This window comes from Hypanus sabinus, chromosome 4 (assembly GCF_030144855.1).
Source record: "Hypanus sabinus isolate sHypSab1 chromosome 4, sHypSab1.hap1, whole genome shotgun sequence".
In the NCBI taxonomy this organism is placed as follows: domain Eukaryota; kingdom Metazoa; phylum Chordata; class Chondrichthyes; order Myliobatiformes; family Dasyatidae; genus Hypanus; species Hypanus sabinus.
This window is the reverse complement of record NC_082709.1, coordinates 191,577,060-191,595,134: the sequence shown is the minus strand read 5'-3', so window position 1 is coordinate 191,595,134 and position 18,075 is coordinate 191,577,060. Positions and strand designations below refer to the sequence as shown.

The 18,075-nt window shown below is 41.6% G+C and overlaps 1 protein-coding gene across 4 annotated transcripts in view; it reads left to right on the top strand.

The window, feature by feature from the left end:
• u2af1 (U2 small nuclear RNA auxiliary factor 1) overlaps positions 1 to 18,075 on the top strand; it is an 84,332-nt gene that overhangs the window by 8,703 nt on the left and 57,554 nt on the right. For all 4 annotated transcript variants that reach the window (XM_059969043.1, XM_059969044.1, XM_059969041.1 and 1 more), the window contains exon 2: positions 16,063 to 16,150. In XM_059969043.1, coding sequence (XP_059825026.1) covers positions 16,063 to 16,150 — 88 coding nt within the window. The remainder of the gene's footprint in view (positions 1 to 16,062; positions 16,151 to 18,075) is intronic.

The following is an 18,075-nucleotide window of genomic DNA, read 5'->3' as shown; positions in this document are numbered from 1 at the left end:
TTCAGTTTGACCACTATTTTGTTGTTCCCCCATTATTACCTCTCCAGTATCGTTTTTCAGTGGTCCAATATCCCTCTTGCTTCTTTTTTACACTTTATGTATTTGAAAAATTTTTGGTGTCCTCTTTAATATTATTGGCTAGCTTTTTTATTCTACCTTTACCTTAATAACATTTTTAGTTGCCTTCTGTTGGTGTTTAAATGCTTCCCAATTCTCTAACTTCTGCTGATCTTTGCTCTACTATATGCTAATCCTAAATTCTAGTCCTCTTGAAATGAATGCCAATATTGCATTTACTTTCCTTACCACCAACTGCACCTGCAAGTTAACTCTTATGGAATCCTGCATGAGGACTCCCACCTCTGCTTTTTGATAAAAAAAAACAGTCCACACCTTTATTCCTTCTACCAAAGTACATGACTGTACCCTTCCCTACTCTGTATTCCATCTGCTACTACTTTGTCTATTCTCTCAATCTGTCTTAAGTTCTTCTGCAGACCGACTGCTTCCTCAACACTACCTGCCCCTCCACCTGTTTTTGTATCGTCCGCATATTTGGACACAAAGTCATCAATTCCATTATCCAAATTGTTGACGTATAATGTGAAAAGAAGTTGCCTGAATACCAAGCCATGCAGAACACCACAAGTCACTAGCAGCCACTCAGAAAAGGCCCCCTTTATTCCCAATGTTTGCCTCCTGACAGTTCACCAATCTTCTATCCATGCTAGTATATTTCCTGTTATACTCTGGGCTCTTGTTCAGCAGCCTCAAGTGCAACACCTTGTCAAAGGCTTTCTGAAAATCCAAGTAAACAATATCCTCTGATTCTCCGTTGTCTTTCTCCTCAAAGAATTCCAACAGATGTGTCAGGCAAAATATCACCTGAAGGAAACCGTGTTGACGTTGGTCTATTTTTCATGTGCTTCCAAATAAACAGGAGCCTTTAAAATTGGGCTCCAACATCTTCCTAGCCAATGAAATCAGGTTAACTGGCTTATAATTTCCTTTCTTCTGCCTTTCTCCCTTTTTGCAGAGTAGAGTGACATTTGTCAACTTTATATTCCTCCGGACCACATCAAAATCAATGGATTCTTGAAAAATCATTACTAATAGAACATAGAAGTTTATAGCACATTACAGGCCCTTCAGTCCACAATGTTGTGCTGACCATGTAACCTACTCTAGAAACTGCCTAGAATTTCCCTAACACATAGCCCTCTATTTTTCTAAGCTCCGTGTTAACTTAGCAGCAGTTCAATGCAATACATAATATAGAAGGGAGAAACAAATAATAATAGATAAGTAAGTCAATTACAGTATACGTGTATTGAATAGATTAAAAATCATGCAAAAAACAGAAATATTGTATATTTAAAAAAGTGAGGTAGAGTTCAAGGGTTCAATGTCCATTTAGGAATCGGATGGCAGAGGGGAAGAAGCTGTTCCTGAATCACTGAGTGTGGGTCTTCAGGCTTCTGTACTTCCTACCTGATGGTAACAGTGAGAAAAGGGCATGCCCTGGATGCTGTAACCATATAACCATATAACATATAACAATCACAGCACGGAAACAGGCCATCTTGGCCCTCCTAGTCCGTGCCGAACCCTTAATCTCACCTAGTCCCACCTACCCGCACTCAGCCCATAACCCTCCACTCCTTTCCTGTCCATATACCTATCCAATTTTACCTTAAATGACACAACTGAACTGGCCTCTACTTCTTCTACAGGAAGCTCATTCCACACAGCTATCACTCTTTGAGTAAAGAAATACCCCCTCGTGTTTCCCTTAAACTTCTGCCCCCTAACTCTCAAATCATGTCCTCTAGTTTGAATCTCCCCTACTCTCAATGGAAACAGCCTGTTCACGTCAACTCTATCTATCCCTCTCAAAATTTTAAATACCTCGATCAAATCCCCCCTCAACCTTCTACGCTCCAATGAATAGAGACCTAACTTGTTCAACCTTTCTCTGTAACTTAATTGCTGAAACCCAGGTAACATCCTAGTAAATCGTCTCTGCACTCTCTCTAATTTATTGATATCTTTCCTATAATTCGGTGACCAGAACTGCACACAATATTCCAAATTTGGCCTTACCAATGCCTTGTACAACTTCAGCATTACATCCCAACTTCTGTACTCAATGCTTTGATTTATAAAGGCCAGCGTTCCAAAAGCCCTCTTCACCACCCTATCTACATGAGACTCCACTTTCAGGGAACTATGCACAGTTATTCCTAGATCTCTCTGTTCCTCTGCATTCCTCAATGCCCTACCATTTACTCTGTATGTTCTATTTGGATTATTCCTGCCAAAATGTAGAACCTCACACTTCTCAGCATTAAACTCCATCTGCCAACGTTCAGCCCATTCTTCTAACCGGCATAAATCTCCCTGCAAGCTTTGAAAACCCACCTCATTATCCACAACACCTTAGTATCATCGGCATACTTACTAATCCAATTTACCACCCCATCATCCAGATCATTTATGTATATTACAAACAACATTGGGCCCAAAACAGATCCCTGAGGCACCCCACTAGTCACCGGCCTCCATCCCGATAAACAATTATCCACCACTACTCTCTGGCATCTCCCATCTAGCCACTGTTGAATCCATTTTATTACTCCAGCATTAATACCTAACGACTGAACCTTCTTAACCAACCTTCCATGTGGAACTTTGTCAAAGGCTTTGCTGAAGTCCATATAGACTACATCCACTGCCTTACCCTCGTCAACATTCCTCGTAACTTCTTCAAAAAATTCAATAAGGTTTGTCAAACATGACCTTCCACGCACAAATCCATGCTGGCTACTTCTAATCAGATCCCGTCTATCCAGATAATTATAAATACTATCTCTAAGAATACTTTCCATTAATTTACCCACCACTGATGTCAAACTGACAGGTCTATAATTGCTAGGCTTCCTTCTAGAACCCTTTTTAAACAATGGAACCACATGAGCAATATGCCAATCCTCCGGCACAATCCCCATTTCTAATGACATATTAAAGATCTCCATCAGAGCTCCTGCTAGTTCTACACAAACTTCCCTCAAGGTCCTGGGGAATATCCTGTCAGGACCCGGAGATTTATCCACTTTTAAATTTCTTAAAAGCGCCAGTACCTCCACCTCTTTAATTGTCATAGGTTCCATAACTTCCTTACTTGTTTCCCACACCTTAGACAATTCAATATCCTTCTCCTTAGTGAATACCGAAGAGAAGAAATCATTCAAAATCTCTCCCATCTCCTTCGGTTCCACACATAGCTGACCACTCTGATTCTCTAAGGGGCCAATTTTATCCCTCACTATCCTCTTGCTTTTAATATAACTGTAGAAACCTTTCGGATTTACTTTCACCTTATTTGCCAAACCAACCTCGTATCTTCTTTTAGCTTTTCTAATCTCTTTCTTAAGATTCCTTTTACATTCTTTATATTCCTTGAGCAATTCCTTTACTCCATGCTGCCTATATCTATTGTAGACATCCCTCTTTTTCTGAACCAAATTTCTAATATCCCTTGAAAACCATGGTGCTTTCAAACCTTTAACCTTTCCTTTCACCCTAACAGGAACATAAAGATTCTGTACCCTCATAATTTCACCCTTAAATGACCTCCATTTCTCTATTACATCCTTCCCATAAAACAACTTGACCCAATCCACTCTCTCTAAATCCCTTCGCATCCCCTCAAAGTTAGCCTTTCTCCAATCAAAAATCTCAACTCTAGGTCCAGTCCTGTCCTTCTCCATAATTATATTGAAGCTAATGCTATTGTGATCACTGGACCCGAAGTGCTCCCCAACACATACATCTGTCAGCTGACCTATCGCATTCCCTAACAGGAGATCCAACACTGCCCCATCTCTAGTCAGTACTTCTATGTATTGTTGCAAAAAACTATCCTGCACACATTTCACAAACTCTAAACCATCCAGTCCTTTTACAGAATGAGCTTCCCAGTCTATGTGTGGAAAATTAAAATCTCCCACAATCACCACCTTGTGTTTACTACAAATATCTGCTATCTCCTTACACATTTGCTCTTCCAACTCACGCGCCCCATTAGGTGGCCTATAATACACTCCTATCAGTGTTACTGCACCTTTCCCATTCTTCAATTCCACCCAAATGGTCTCCCTAGAGGAGCTCTCTAATCTATCCTTCCAAAGCACCGCCATAAGATTTTCTCGGACAAGCAATGCAACACCTCCTCCTCTGGCCCCTCCTACTCTATCACACCTGAAGCAACTAAATCCAGGAATATTTAGTTGCCAATCACACCCTTCCTGCAACCATGTTTCACTAATAGCTACAACATCATAATTCCAGGTATCAATCCACGCTTTAAGCTCATCCATCTTTCTTACAATGCTCCTAGCATTAAAATAGATACATTTAAGATACTCTCCATCTCCTCCTCTCTTTCCATCCCTAACAATGCATTCAAATTTATTATCCTTTTCTTTCTTCTCCCCTACATCTTCGGGCTGAGCGCATCCCTTCTCCATCACCTGCCTTTCCTCCCTCACACACTGTCTATTTACTTGCTCCACTGGTGAACTAACCTCCTCTCCCATAGTCTCCTCAAATAGTCTCCCGCCCCCCCATCTTACTAGTTTAAAGTCCGCCCTGTAGCCCTAGCAAACCTCCCCGCTAGGATATTGGTCCCCCCACGATTCAAGTGTAACCCGTCCTTCTTGAACAGGTCACTCCTGCCCCAGAAGAGGTCCCAATGACCCAGAAACTTGAATCCCTGCCCCCTGCTCCAATCCCACAGCCACGCATTCATCCTCCACCTAATTCTATTCCTACTGTAGGTCCTTAATAATGGACACTGCCTTTCTGAGACATCACTCCCAAAAGATGACCTTGGTACTTTGTAGGCTAGTACCCAAGATGGAGCTCACTAGATTTATAACCCTTTGCAGCTTCTTTTGGTCCCGTGCAGTAGACCCCCCCCCCCCCCCGCCCCATACCAGACAGTGATGCAGCTTGTCAGAATGTTCTCCATGGTACTTCTATAGAAGTTTTTCAGTGTATTTGTTGTCATGCCAAATCTCTTCAAAACTCCTATTGAAGTATAGCCGCTGTCTTGCCTTGTTTATAGCTGCATTGATATGTTGGGACCAGATTAGATCCTCGGAGATCTTCACACCCAGGAACTTGACGCTGCTCACTCTCTCCACTTCTGATCCCTCTATGAGGATTGGTATGTGTTCCTTCGTCTTAGACTTCCTGAAGTTCACTATCAACTCTCTTGTCTTACTAATGTTGAGTGCCAGGTTTGTTTCTGTTGCCCCACTCCACTAGTTGGCATATTTTGCTCCTGTACGCCCTCTTGTCACCACCTGACAAGTGTCACCACTTGTCTACCAACAATGGTTGTATTGTCAGCAAATTTATCAATGGTATTTGAGCTATGCCTCGCCACACAGTCATGTGTATATAGAGAGTAGAGCAGAGGGCTAAGCACATACCCCTGAGGTTCACCAGTGTTAATCGTCAGTGAAGAGGATATGTTATTACCAATTCGCACAGATTGTGGTCTTCCAGTTTGGAAGTCAAGGTACAAAGGCCCAGGTTCTGCAACTTCTCAATCAGGATTGTAGAAAAGATGGTATTAAATGCTGAGCTGTAGTCGATGAACAGCATCCTGACCTAGGCATTTGTGTTGTCCATTTGGTCTAAAGCCGTGTGGAGAGCCATTGAGATTGCATCTGCCGTTGACCTATTGTGGCGATAGGCAAATTGCAATGAGTCCAGGTCCTTGCTGAGGCAGGAGTTCAGTCTTGTCATGAACAACCTCTCAAAGCATTTCATAACTACCAGGTTATAGTCATTAATACTACTCACATTATTCTTAGGCACTGGTATAATTGTTTCCTTTTTGAAGCAAGTGGGAACCATCCTGTAACAGAGGTTGAAAATGTCTTTAAATACACTGCTAGTTGGTTGGCACAGGTTTTCAGAGCCAAACCAGATACTCCATCTGGACCTTTCGCCTTGCGAGGGTTCACTCTCTTTGCCTAGCATCAGTCTTTGAGACAGAGATCACAGGGTCATCAGGTGCTGCAGGGATCTTCACAGCAGTAGTTGTGTTCTCCCTTTCAAAGCATGCATGGTTGAGTTCTTCTGGTATTGAAGCATCACTGCCATTCATGCTATTGGGTTTTGCTTTGTAGGAAGTAATGTCTTGCAAATCATCCCAATCCTGTAACTTCGCACTGATTTTTGCTATATTGTGTGCCTGCTCTTTTGCTTTTGTGCTGTATTTTTAACTTGGCTTGTCAGCCACAGGTGCCTCATCCTCTGTTTAGAATGTTATTTCTTTGCAGTGCCTTCTGAATTGTCCCCAGAAACTCTAGTCATTGTTTTTTTTTCACCCGAGCTAGTGTCCCCTTCCAATCAATTTTGGCCAACTCTTCTCTCATGTCTCTGTAATTCCCTTTACTCCACAGTAGTCTGACTTTATCTTCTTCCTTTCAAATTGCATTATATTATGATCACTGCCTCTTAATGGTTTCTGTACCTTCTGCTCCCTAATCAAATGCTGTTCATTACACAGCACCCAATCCAGAGCAGCTGATTCCCCAGTAGGCTTAACCATGCTGCTCTAAAAAAGGAAATCTCATAGCCATTCTTCAAATTCCCTCTATGGGGATCCTGCACGAACCTGATATTCCCAATCTACCTAAATATTGAAATCCCCTGTGTCCGTTGTAACATTGCCTTTTTGACGATGCATTTTCTATCTCCCATTGTAATTTATAGCCCTTATTCTGGCTACTGTTCTGAGGCCTGTATATAACTCCCATCAGTGTATTTATTTCATTTATTACCAAAGTGCCACACCACCCTCTCTGCCTACCTGCCTGTGCTTTCTATACAAGTGTACCCTTGGATATTAAACTCCCAACAATGAGTTTCTTTCAGCTACAACTCAGTGATGCCCACATTGATGAACCCACCAATCTCTAATTGCACTACAAGATCATCTACATTATTCTGTGTACAACAAGCATTCAAATATAACACTTCCAGCTGTTCATTCATCACCATTTTGATTTTGCCCCCATGTGTCACACTTCAGTTCACCCCTCTGACTGCAAATTTGCCTGTCATCGGCCTGTCCTTCTGTATAGTCCTTACTACACACTGCATCTGGTTGTATACCAACTTCATTTTCCTTAGCCTCATCATTCCAGTTCCAAATTGCCCTGGCAAACCAGGTGTACCTGCTGGATTGCTGCTTTCTTTTGTAACATGCACAAGTGGAATATATGTGAAAGTCGAGGATATGTTATGCAGATTGATGCTGTAGTTGGTAATGAGGCATTTCCAAGGCAGAATATAAATCAGCTGCTATGTCAAGTGGGAGTTATTCCTGACATAGGAACATAGAAAATCTATGGCACATTACAGGCCAGTGTTGTGCCGACCATGTAATCTACTCTAGAAACTTACTAGTATTTCCCTACTGCATAGCCCTCTATTTTTCTAAGCTCCATGTACTTATCTAAGAGTCTCTCAAAAGACCCTGTTGTATCCACCTCTAAAACCTTCACTGGCAGTGCATTCCTTGCACCCACCACTCTCTCTGTGGAAAAACTTATCTGTGACAGCCCCCCTATATCTGCTTCCAAGCACCTTAAAACTATGCTCCCTTGTGTTAGCCATTTCAGCCCTAGGGAAAAGCCTCTGGCTATCCACACAATCTATGCCTCTCATCACCTTGTACACCTCTATCGTTCCAAGGTGAAAAGGTCAAGTTCACTCAACCTATTCTCATAAGGCACGCTCTCCAATCCAGGCAACATCCTTGTAAATCTCCTCTGCACTCTCTATAGTATCCACATCATTCCTGTAATGAGGTGACCAGAACCAAACATAGAACACCCAAGTGAGATCTAACTAGGATCCTATATAGCTTAACATTGCCTCCCAGCTGTTGAACTCAATCTCACAGATACTGAAGGCCAGCATACCATACGCCTTCTGAACAACACTGTGAACCTGTGCAGCAGCTTGAGTGTCCTATGGACATGGACCCCAAGATGTTGCTGGTGCTGGTCCTCTGCACTGCCAAGAGTCTTGCCATTAATATTATTGAATTGAATTGACTTTATTTCTTACATCCTTCAATATATGAGGAGTAAAAATCTTTGTTATGTCAACATCTAAATGTGCAATCATAGTAATTTATAATAAATAGAACCTTCAATGTAATATAGAGTACTCAAATCAACGGGAGTTAATCAGTCTGATGACCTGGTGGAAGAAGCTGTCCTGGAGCCTGTTGGTCCTGGCTTTTATGCTGTGGTACCATTTCCCAGGTGAAAGCAGCTAGAATAGATTGTGGTTGAGGTGACTCGGGTCCCCAATGATCCTATGAGCCCTCTTTACACAAATTTGACCTGCCAAAATGAACCACTTCACACTTATCTAGATCCAGCAATGCTCTCCCACCAAGCGATCTGACACCTGACAATGTTCTTTCCCAATACCAGGTCAAGTATAGCCTCTTCTCTAGTTGTCTTACTGACATATTCTGTTAGGAAACCTTTTTGAACATGCCTAACAAACTCCACCCCATCTAAACCCCTTGCTCTAAGGAGATGCCAGTTAGTATTAGGAAAATTAAAATTGCCTATACAGCAACTGTTATTATTGCACTGTTGCAGAATCTGCCTCCCTATCTATTCCTCAATGTCTTTTATTATTGGGGTCTCTATAAAAATACCCAGTAGAGCAGTGGTTCATAACCTTTTTTTGGCCATGCCCCACCTAATCATCTCTAAAATCCTGATGCCCCCTGTGGTGATATATAATTCTTATTATTCAAAAAGTGAACTCCTATTCACCTGGAGGAAGCCTAAAAGACCATTAATTTGGTTTAAACAAGCTTCCAAAGAACATGGCATTCATGAAAGAGAAAAATAAAAGAACCAGAGGATTGTTAAAGTTCTGAGGAAGAAATTACTAAGAAATTGTAAAAAAAGAGAACATTAAATGATATTAAAATAATAATAATAATAAATAAATAAAACAATGCTGATTCAATGCTGTACAGCATACAAAGACAGATACACCGTTTAAAAGAGATGACGCAATGTACACACCTTCACACCACCAAGAACCGAAAGCTACTGCAAAAAGCAGCATTGGCGCGATCACGTACGAGTTTCTTACGCGTTTGGACTTGTTCATTCGTTCCTTCCTACATCAGTCAATTCATTAATTTAATTATGAAAGCCATTTGATGGTTGTAATGATGGTGATACACTATATATACAGTACATATGCAATTACACATGTACGTACACACAAGTATTTTTATGTATGCATACTGTATATACACATGTATTAACTCGCGCACACACACTCATACTCACACAGACTTACTAGAAAAAATTAACTGTTAATAACTCATTCTCGAATTGCCCCCCTTAAAAATCAAATTACCCCCCCCCCGTGGGGCATATGCCCCGCGTTGAGAACCACTGCAGTAGAGTTATTGCCCCTTTCCTGTTTCTGACTTCCACCCATTATTACTCAGTAGACAATCTCTCCATGACTTCCTTCTTTTCTGCAGCCCTGACATTATTCCTGATTAGCAGTGCCACTCTCTCACCTCTCTTGCCTCCCTCCCTGTCCTTTTTGAAACATCTAAAGCCTGGCACACTCAGCAGCCATTCCTGCCCTGAGACATCTAAGTCTCTGTAATGGCCACAACATCAAAGTTCCACATATTGATCCACACTCTATAAGTTCATCTGCCATGCTCCTGATATTCCTTGCATTAAAATAGATAATTCTTAAACCGTCTGGCTGAGTGCTTCATTGTCCTATCATCTGCCTATCCTTCCTCATTAATTCCTTACAAGCTGTCACTAATCGTGTATCAACAGCCCCATTCTCTTCCCCTTCACTTTGGTTCCCACCCCTCTGCAAATCTGTGAGTGATCTATTTAATTTGGGCAAATGTATAACGTAACAGGTGAGGCTAAGGGAGGGATATAGAATGGGAATATTGAATATGTCCATAAATCCCTTAGCGTAGCACAGCTTGTGACACTTGTCCTCATTGGACATGCATTTAATACAAGATACAAGAATATTGCTGGGGCTGACGATCTGCACATCTACACTCTGGATCCTTCGTCCAATGCCTTTGGGGTATTTGCTGTTAGGGAATGAGACAAGGCAGGTGACAAGAGTTTAAGAGTTATTGAGGCACTGGTTCAGATTAAAATGGGGGTGCATATAGGCCTTGCCAAGTAGGAACAAATGAGGTGTTTATGGAGTTTAAGAAATGTTGGAGAAATCTTAAAGAAATCAGGAGGTCTAAAAGAAGACGTTGGTGAGGCCAGTTTTGGAGCATTATATGTGGTTTTGGCCACGTATCTACAGGAAAGATATAAGGTACAGGGAATATTTACAAGGATATCATTGGGTCTGGATGACCTGGCTTACAAGGAAAATTTGATTAGGTTAGGACTATATTCCTTAGAATATAGGTGATTGAGAGAAGGTTTAATTGAGGTATATGATATTATGATGAGTACAGATACGGTAAATGCAAGTAGTCCCATTTGGCCCTTTGAGCCTGCACCGCCACTCTGAGATCATGGCTGATCATCTACTATCAATACCTGGTTCCTGCCTTGTCCCCATATCCCTTGATTCCCCTATCCATAAGATACCTATCTAGCTCCTCCTTGAAAGCATCCAGAGAATTGGTCTCCACTGCCTTTTGAGGCAGTGCATTCCACACCCCCACAACTCTCTGGGAGAAGAAGTTTTTCCTTAACTCTGTCCTAAATGACCTACCCCTTATTCTTAAACCATGCCCTCTGGTACTGGACTCTCCCAGCATCTGGAACATATTTCCTGCCTCTATCTTGTCCAATCCCTTAATAATCTTATATGTTGCAATCAGATCCCCTCTCAATCTCCTTAATTCCAGCGTGTACAAGCCCAGTCTCTCTAACCTCTCTGCGTAAGACAGTCCGGACATCCCAGGAATTAACCTTGTGAATCTACGCTGCACTTCCTCTACAGCCAGGATGTCCTTCCTTAACCCTGGAGACCAGAATTGTGCATAATACTCCAGGTATGGTCTCACCAGGGCCCTGTACAAATGTAAGAGGATTTCCTTGCTCTTGTACTCCATTCCCTTTGTAATAAAAAACAACATTCCATTAGCCTTCTTCACTGCCTGCTACACTTGCTCATTCACCGTCAGTGACTGATGAACAAGTACTCCTAGATCTCTTCGTATTTCTCCCTTACCTAACTCTACACCATTCAGATAATAATCTGCCTTCCTGTTCTTACTCCCAAAGTGGATAACCTCACATTTATTCACATTAAACATCATCTGCCAAGTATCTGCCCACTCACCCAGCCTATCCAAGTCACCCTGAATTCTCCTAACATCCTCATCACGTCAGACTGCCACCCAGCTTAGTATCATCAACAAACTTGCTGATGTTATTCTCAATGCCTTCATCTAAATCGTTGATGTAAATTGTAAACAGCTGTGGTCCCAATACCGAGCCCTGTGGCACCCCACTAGTCACCACCTGCCATTCCAAGAAACACCCATTCACCTCTACCCTTTGCTTTCTATCTGCCAATCAGTTTTCTATCCATGTCAATATCTTCCCCCAATGCCATGGGCTCTGATTTTACCCACCAATCTCCTATGTGGGACCTTATCAAATGCCTTCTGAAAATCGAGGTACACGACATCCACTTTATCTCCCTTGTCTAACTTCCTGGTTACATCCTTGAAAAACTCCAATAGATTAGTCAAGCATGATTTGCCCTTGGTAAATCCATGCTGGCTCGGCCCAATCCTATCATTGCTATCTAGATATACCACTATTTCATCTTTAATAATGGACTCTAGCATCTTCCCCACTACTGATGTTAGGCTGACAGGATGATAATTCTCTGTTTTCTCCCTCCCTCCTTTCTTAAGAAGTGGGATAACATTAGCCATTCTCCAATCCTCAGGAACTGATCCTGAATCTAAGGAACATTGGAAAATGATTACCAGTGCATCCGCAATTTCCAGGGCCACCTCCTTTAGTACCCTAGGATGCAGACCATCTGGACCTGGGGATTTGTTAGCATTCAGTCCCATCAGTCTACTCATCACCATTTCCTTCCTAATGTCAATCTGTTTCATTTCCTCTGTTACCCTATGTCCTTGGCCCATCCATACATATGGGAGATTGCTTGTGTCTTCCCTAGTGAAGACAGATCTAAAGTACTTACTAAATTCTTCTGCTATTTCTCTGTTTCCCATAACAATTTCACCCAATTCATTCTTCAATGGCCCAACATTGTTCTTAACTATCTTCTTTCTCTTCACATACCTAAAAAAGCTTTTGCTATCCTCCTTTATATTCTTGGCCAGCTTGTGTTTGTACCTCATTTTTTCTCCCTGTATTGCCTTTTTAGTTAAGTTCTGTTGTTCCTTAAAAATTTCCCAATCATCTGTCTTCCCACTCACCTTAGCTCTGTCATACTTTTTTTTTTAATGCTATGTAGTCTCTGACTTCCTTTGTCAACCACTGTGGCCCCTTTCCCCTCTTTAAATCCTTCCTTCTCTGGGGGATGAACTGATTTTGCACCTTGTGCATTAGTCCCAAGAATATCTGCCATTGCTGTTCCACTGTCTTTTCTGTTAGGATAGCCGTCCATTTAACTTCGGCCAACTCCTTCCTCATGGCACCATAGTCTCCTTTATTCAACTGCAACACCGACACCTCCAATCTGCCCTTATCCTTCTCAAATTGCAGATAAAAACGTAATATTATGGTCACTACCTCCTAATGGCTCCTTTACTTCAAGATCGCTTATCAAATCCTGTTCATTACACAACACTAAATCCAAAATAGCCTTGTCCCTGGTCGGCTCTCGTACACACTGTTCCAAGAATGCATCCCGTAGGCACCCTACAAACTCCCTATCCTGGGGTCCAGCACCAACCTGATTCTCCCAGTTCACCTGCATGTTGAAATGAACATGGGGGAAATCTCTTCACTCAGAGGGTTGTGTGAGTGTGGAATGAGCTGCCAGCACAAGTGGTCCATGCGAGCTCCATTTCCACATTTAAGAGAACTTTGCGTAGGTATATGAATAGTAGGCATACAGAAGGCTATGGTTCTGGTGCAGGTCAATGGGAGCTGGCAATTCTAATGGTTTCAGCATGGATTCGATAAACCGAAGGGTCTGTTTCTGTGTTATACTTCTCTTATGACTGTGAGAGAGAGTAATGAACTATCTACAAAGTTTAAATGGATGGAAGGTTTTAGTGTAAAATGGAAAATGGTAGGAGGTTTAGCAGGTTCCCAGCATGAGAAGATCAGTTAACATTTCAGATCAAAGGCCCTTCATCAGAACAAGGCAAATCCCAGGTGCAGATATTCAATATTCTAACTCGTATGGGCACTGGCTGCAAGCTGGTTAGACTGAGATTACTTCTGCCAAGACCGAGTATATATTCACTGACTATGGACCATTTAGGCTGGAAGTGTATTTCTGCGGGGAACTTCTTGTTACTGGGACTTCACCCACACAAAGAATAAAAATTCACAACTGTAAGATTTAAAGAGGGGAGAAGCAGCTAGAACTTGAATTTGGTTCTTTAATACCAACAATATTAGATATTCAACCAAAGAGATAGAATGTGGTCTTTCTGTTCCAGATATGGTTACATTATTACAAACTTTACCATTTAAAAATAATAAATTTTATATCAAATGGAAAGAAGCAAATATAAGACTTAGCTTGCACTAGGATTGTCCACGATGCTGCATTTGCTAGCAGAGACATGATACTGAGGCTACATGTTGCTTGAAGGAATGGTTTTCTGTTTTACATGATCAATGAGGCAGAATCAGGTTTATTATGTAATTATTTATTGAGATACAATGCAGAGAAGGCCCTTCCGGCCCTTTGAAATTTGTTGTTTTTTTAGCAGCAGTACATTAAAGTACAATATATTAAATATTACTCAAAGTTACAACAGAAATATAAAAATATAGATAGTGCAAAAAGAGAGCAAAATTTCTGATGCTAGTTAACCCATCGTATCAAGTCTTGCACAAAAGAAAGCACATGAAAGCGGAGGGGCAGCGGCATTGTGTTTAAGACATTGACTTTCTGTCATGTGGCATTGGGCTCTGGTATATCAGTGCTTCTCAGACTTGAGGATAGCAGGTGGTGGTGCTCCCAAGGGAACAGTGACTACGATTATGCTTGTTGTCTAGTGGTGATAGGATGACATTTATTAATGATATGGCACAGGTGGAATACTTCTCTCTCTTAGAATTCCCCATCCATTCTGAACCCTCCTTTTCACCTCACTCCAATTGTATTCAACCTGGTACCGATTGTCAGCTGTCCTCCAGTCAGTCAGACCTACTCATTGCTCACTAAGGACTGAGCCTTCATTGTCATCAAACCTGCAAGTTAAAGGCTGTGACTTTGAGCTGGAGAAGACCTCGACTTTAGAAAACATGTTAAACAGGAGCATGAATGGGCTAGTTATGTCCTTAAATAAATTATTTAGTTAATCATTCAATGAGGTCACACTTGAATTCAATCTTGGTCTTATCACTATCATGCCTACTCTGGCCTAATACTGCTCAACTCTGATGTGCTTTAAACCTTGAGCTAAGCCTTTGACAAAATCCCCCATGTGGGGGAGGTGCTGGTCACTAAGGTTCGGGGTGAGGTAGTAATTTGGATTCTATATTGGCTTTGTGGGAGAAGCCAGAGAGTGGTAGTAGATGGTTAACTGGTTCAGTGGATGACACCAAAATGTGGGCATAGCAGCAAGGAAGGGGGCTATTCTATAGACAATAGACAATAGGTGCAGAAGTAGACCATTCGGCTCCTCGAGTCTGCACAGCCATTCTGAGATCATGGCTGATCATTCACTATCAATACCCAGTCCCTGCCTTGTCCCCATATCCCTTGATTCCCCTATCCATCAGATATCTATCTAGCTCCTTCTTGAAAGCATCCAGAGAATTGGCCTCCACCGTCTTCCGAGGCAGTGCATTCCACACCTCCACAACTCTCTGGGAGAAGAAGTTTTTCCTCAACTCTGTTTTAAATAACTGACCTCCTATTCTCAATCCATGCCCTCTGGTACTGGACTCTCCCAACATCTGGAACATATTTCCTGCCTCAATCCTATCAAATGCTTTAATTATCTTAAACGTTTCAATCAGATCCCCTCTCAATCTCCTCAATTCCAGTGTGTACAAGCCCAATCTCTCCAATCTCTCTGCGTAAGATATATATCTGTATATATTTTCTGATATATAATGGGATCTGGACCAGCTAGAAAAACAAGCTGGACTGTGATGGATGGAATTTAATGCGGACAGGTGTGAGATCTTAAAGTGGCAACACAGGTAGATAGGATTGTAAAGAAAGCTTTTGGCCTTCATAGATCTAAAGTGTTGAGTGCAGGAGTTGGGATGTTCTGTTCAAGTTGCATAAGATGTTTAGGGTATTGTGTACTGTTCTGGTCACCCACCTCAAGCAAAAATCAATAAGATTGAAAGAATACAGAGTTGTTGCCAGGACATGAGGGCGCAAGTTTCCTAAGATCCAGAATGCATCGGGGGAAAAAAATCCTTATTTTAATCAGTGATATGTAATTCTAAGATAATGGACCTTTCTCCAGGTACTCCCTTCACCTTGCGGCCAATTTCCTGCAGACATGTGTCAATCAGGTCACATCTGTATTCCAGTTAGTACAGACTCAGCCTGCTTAGCCTTTTTTCATACTACCATTCTCTTGAGCTGCCTTTATCTCTAATGACTGCATGGGAATAGTGTTAAAAGAGCTTGATGTCAGCATAGACTCTATGGGCCGAAGGGCCAGTACTTTACATCACGCTGAATGGCATAAGCTTCTGAGCTTATTCCAAATGAGTGAGAAGGCATGGCCGGACATTTAGACCTGCTGCATTGGATTGGTGTACTTATCAGCTGTGTTCTCTTCAATAGGGTCAACTGTTCATTTTATTTTAAAATTGGAGCCTGTCGTCATGGAGACAGATGTTCTCGTTTGCACAACAAGCCCACATTCAGTCAGGTAAGCCTGCCATGTCAGTTCATGATGTAAACCTGTCAGTATTTAACTCTACCAGAGCTGTTAAGCATGCTAGCTCTTCACTCAGCTGTCCATAAAAAAATATATTGTTAGCACTGTTCACTTTTAAAAAAGATGTTCATATCTTTTGGATGTATACTAATAGAACCCTGGGTTGGTTTATCTCTGGGACCTTGAGTTGTCATTGCAGAGTGCTGAACTTGTGTAAAAACTGACTTTCTAATTATCTGGCTTGAAGCTTTTGACTATCTGTGGCTAATTTGCCTCTGTCAATCCAGTGATAACTTCAAAAGAGCAACTGAATACTTCACATGGTTTCCACTTCCAGGATTGTGTTTCAACTATGGTGAACCCATCAACTAGCCAAAATTAGTGTTATAAAACATTGCTGCAAGGACCAAGAGTTGTCCAAGCTTCCCTGCTTTGCCCACTTTACCCACTGGACACATAGCTTCTGCTTTCTCACATTTCAGTAGTGCCTCATTCCCAGTCAGTCCTGTGTTTCTTTAAATAGAAAGATGTAAATCTTGATCCATTCGTTGCTTCAACTGCTCTGCCTTTGAATTAATATATCCATCTGATTCTTCTGCTTATGTCACTAAGTAGTTTTGAGGTCAACTCTCAGTTTTGTAAGTGGACTGCTGACTTTTTTGCTGGACCATAGAACAGTGCATCATAGGAACAGGCCCTTCAACCCAAATGTTGTGCTGAAACAATTACATTAGTAATTAAATGCCTAACTAAACTAATCTCTTCTGCCTACATATTACATTTTCCTCACATTCATGTACCTATCGAAGCATCTATTGAAAGTCTCTAATGTGTCTGTCTCTACCACCACCTGAGACAGAACATTCCAGGCACCCATCACTTCCTGTGTAAAAACAACTTGCCCTCAGTTCTCCTTTGAAATTACTTCCACTCACCTTCAGTGCATGCCCTTTGTTATTAGACATTTCAACCCTGGGACAAAGATGCTCTCTGTCTATTCTATCTCTGCCTCTTATGATCTTATAAAGCTCTTATCAAATCTCCCCTCAGCTTCCACCACTCCAGAGAAAACAGCCCAAGTTTATCCAACCTCTAATCGAGGCAATACCCTGGTAAACAACTTCTGCACCCTCTCCAAAGCTTCAACATTTTTCCTATAAAGGGGTGACTAAAACTGTATGCAATACTTAAAATGTGGCCAAACTAGAGTTCTTTGAAGCTGCAATGTAACTTACTGAATTTTGAACTCTGTGTCTGGACTAATGAAGGCCTGCCCACCAGCCTATCAACCTGTGTAGCCACTTTCAGGGATCTTTGAACGTGGATCCCAAGATCTCACTGCTCAGCAACACTGTTAAGGATCTTGCCCTTACAGAAGATTGTTCCTTTACATTTGCCCTACCAAGGTGCAACACATCACATTTATTTGGGTTAAACTCCACCTCCCATTTCTCTGCCTATATCTGTAACTGTTCTATATCCCGCTGTATTCTTTGCCAGCATTCAGCACTATCCACACCAATCTGCAAACTTAGCCCATCCATCTACATTTTCATTTAACTTCTGTGATGGTTATTTAAGTGCTCAACCTCTCCCTACTAACACCTAGGAAGTACCTCTTATTTCCCCTTCTCGTGTTGTTAAACTCGTTGGGTTTTTAAACTCGTTGGTAATACAGGTTCTGATTATGTGCATTTGTGCACATCCAGTTTGTTTTTTGAGGTATTCCTGGTGAAAAGACGATGGACATCCTCAAATGTTAGAAGTGCCACTTTTGATTTTGAAGAGCAGTTTCATTGTATATGTACTGAGAAACCACATTTAGTGTTGTCCTGCTTGCAACTAAAGAGTTGGTGTGCTGATGAATTAGGGTTCTGTAGGATAGATGTAATGTAGATTTCCTGGGCATAGAACAG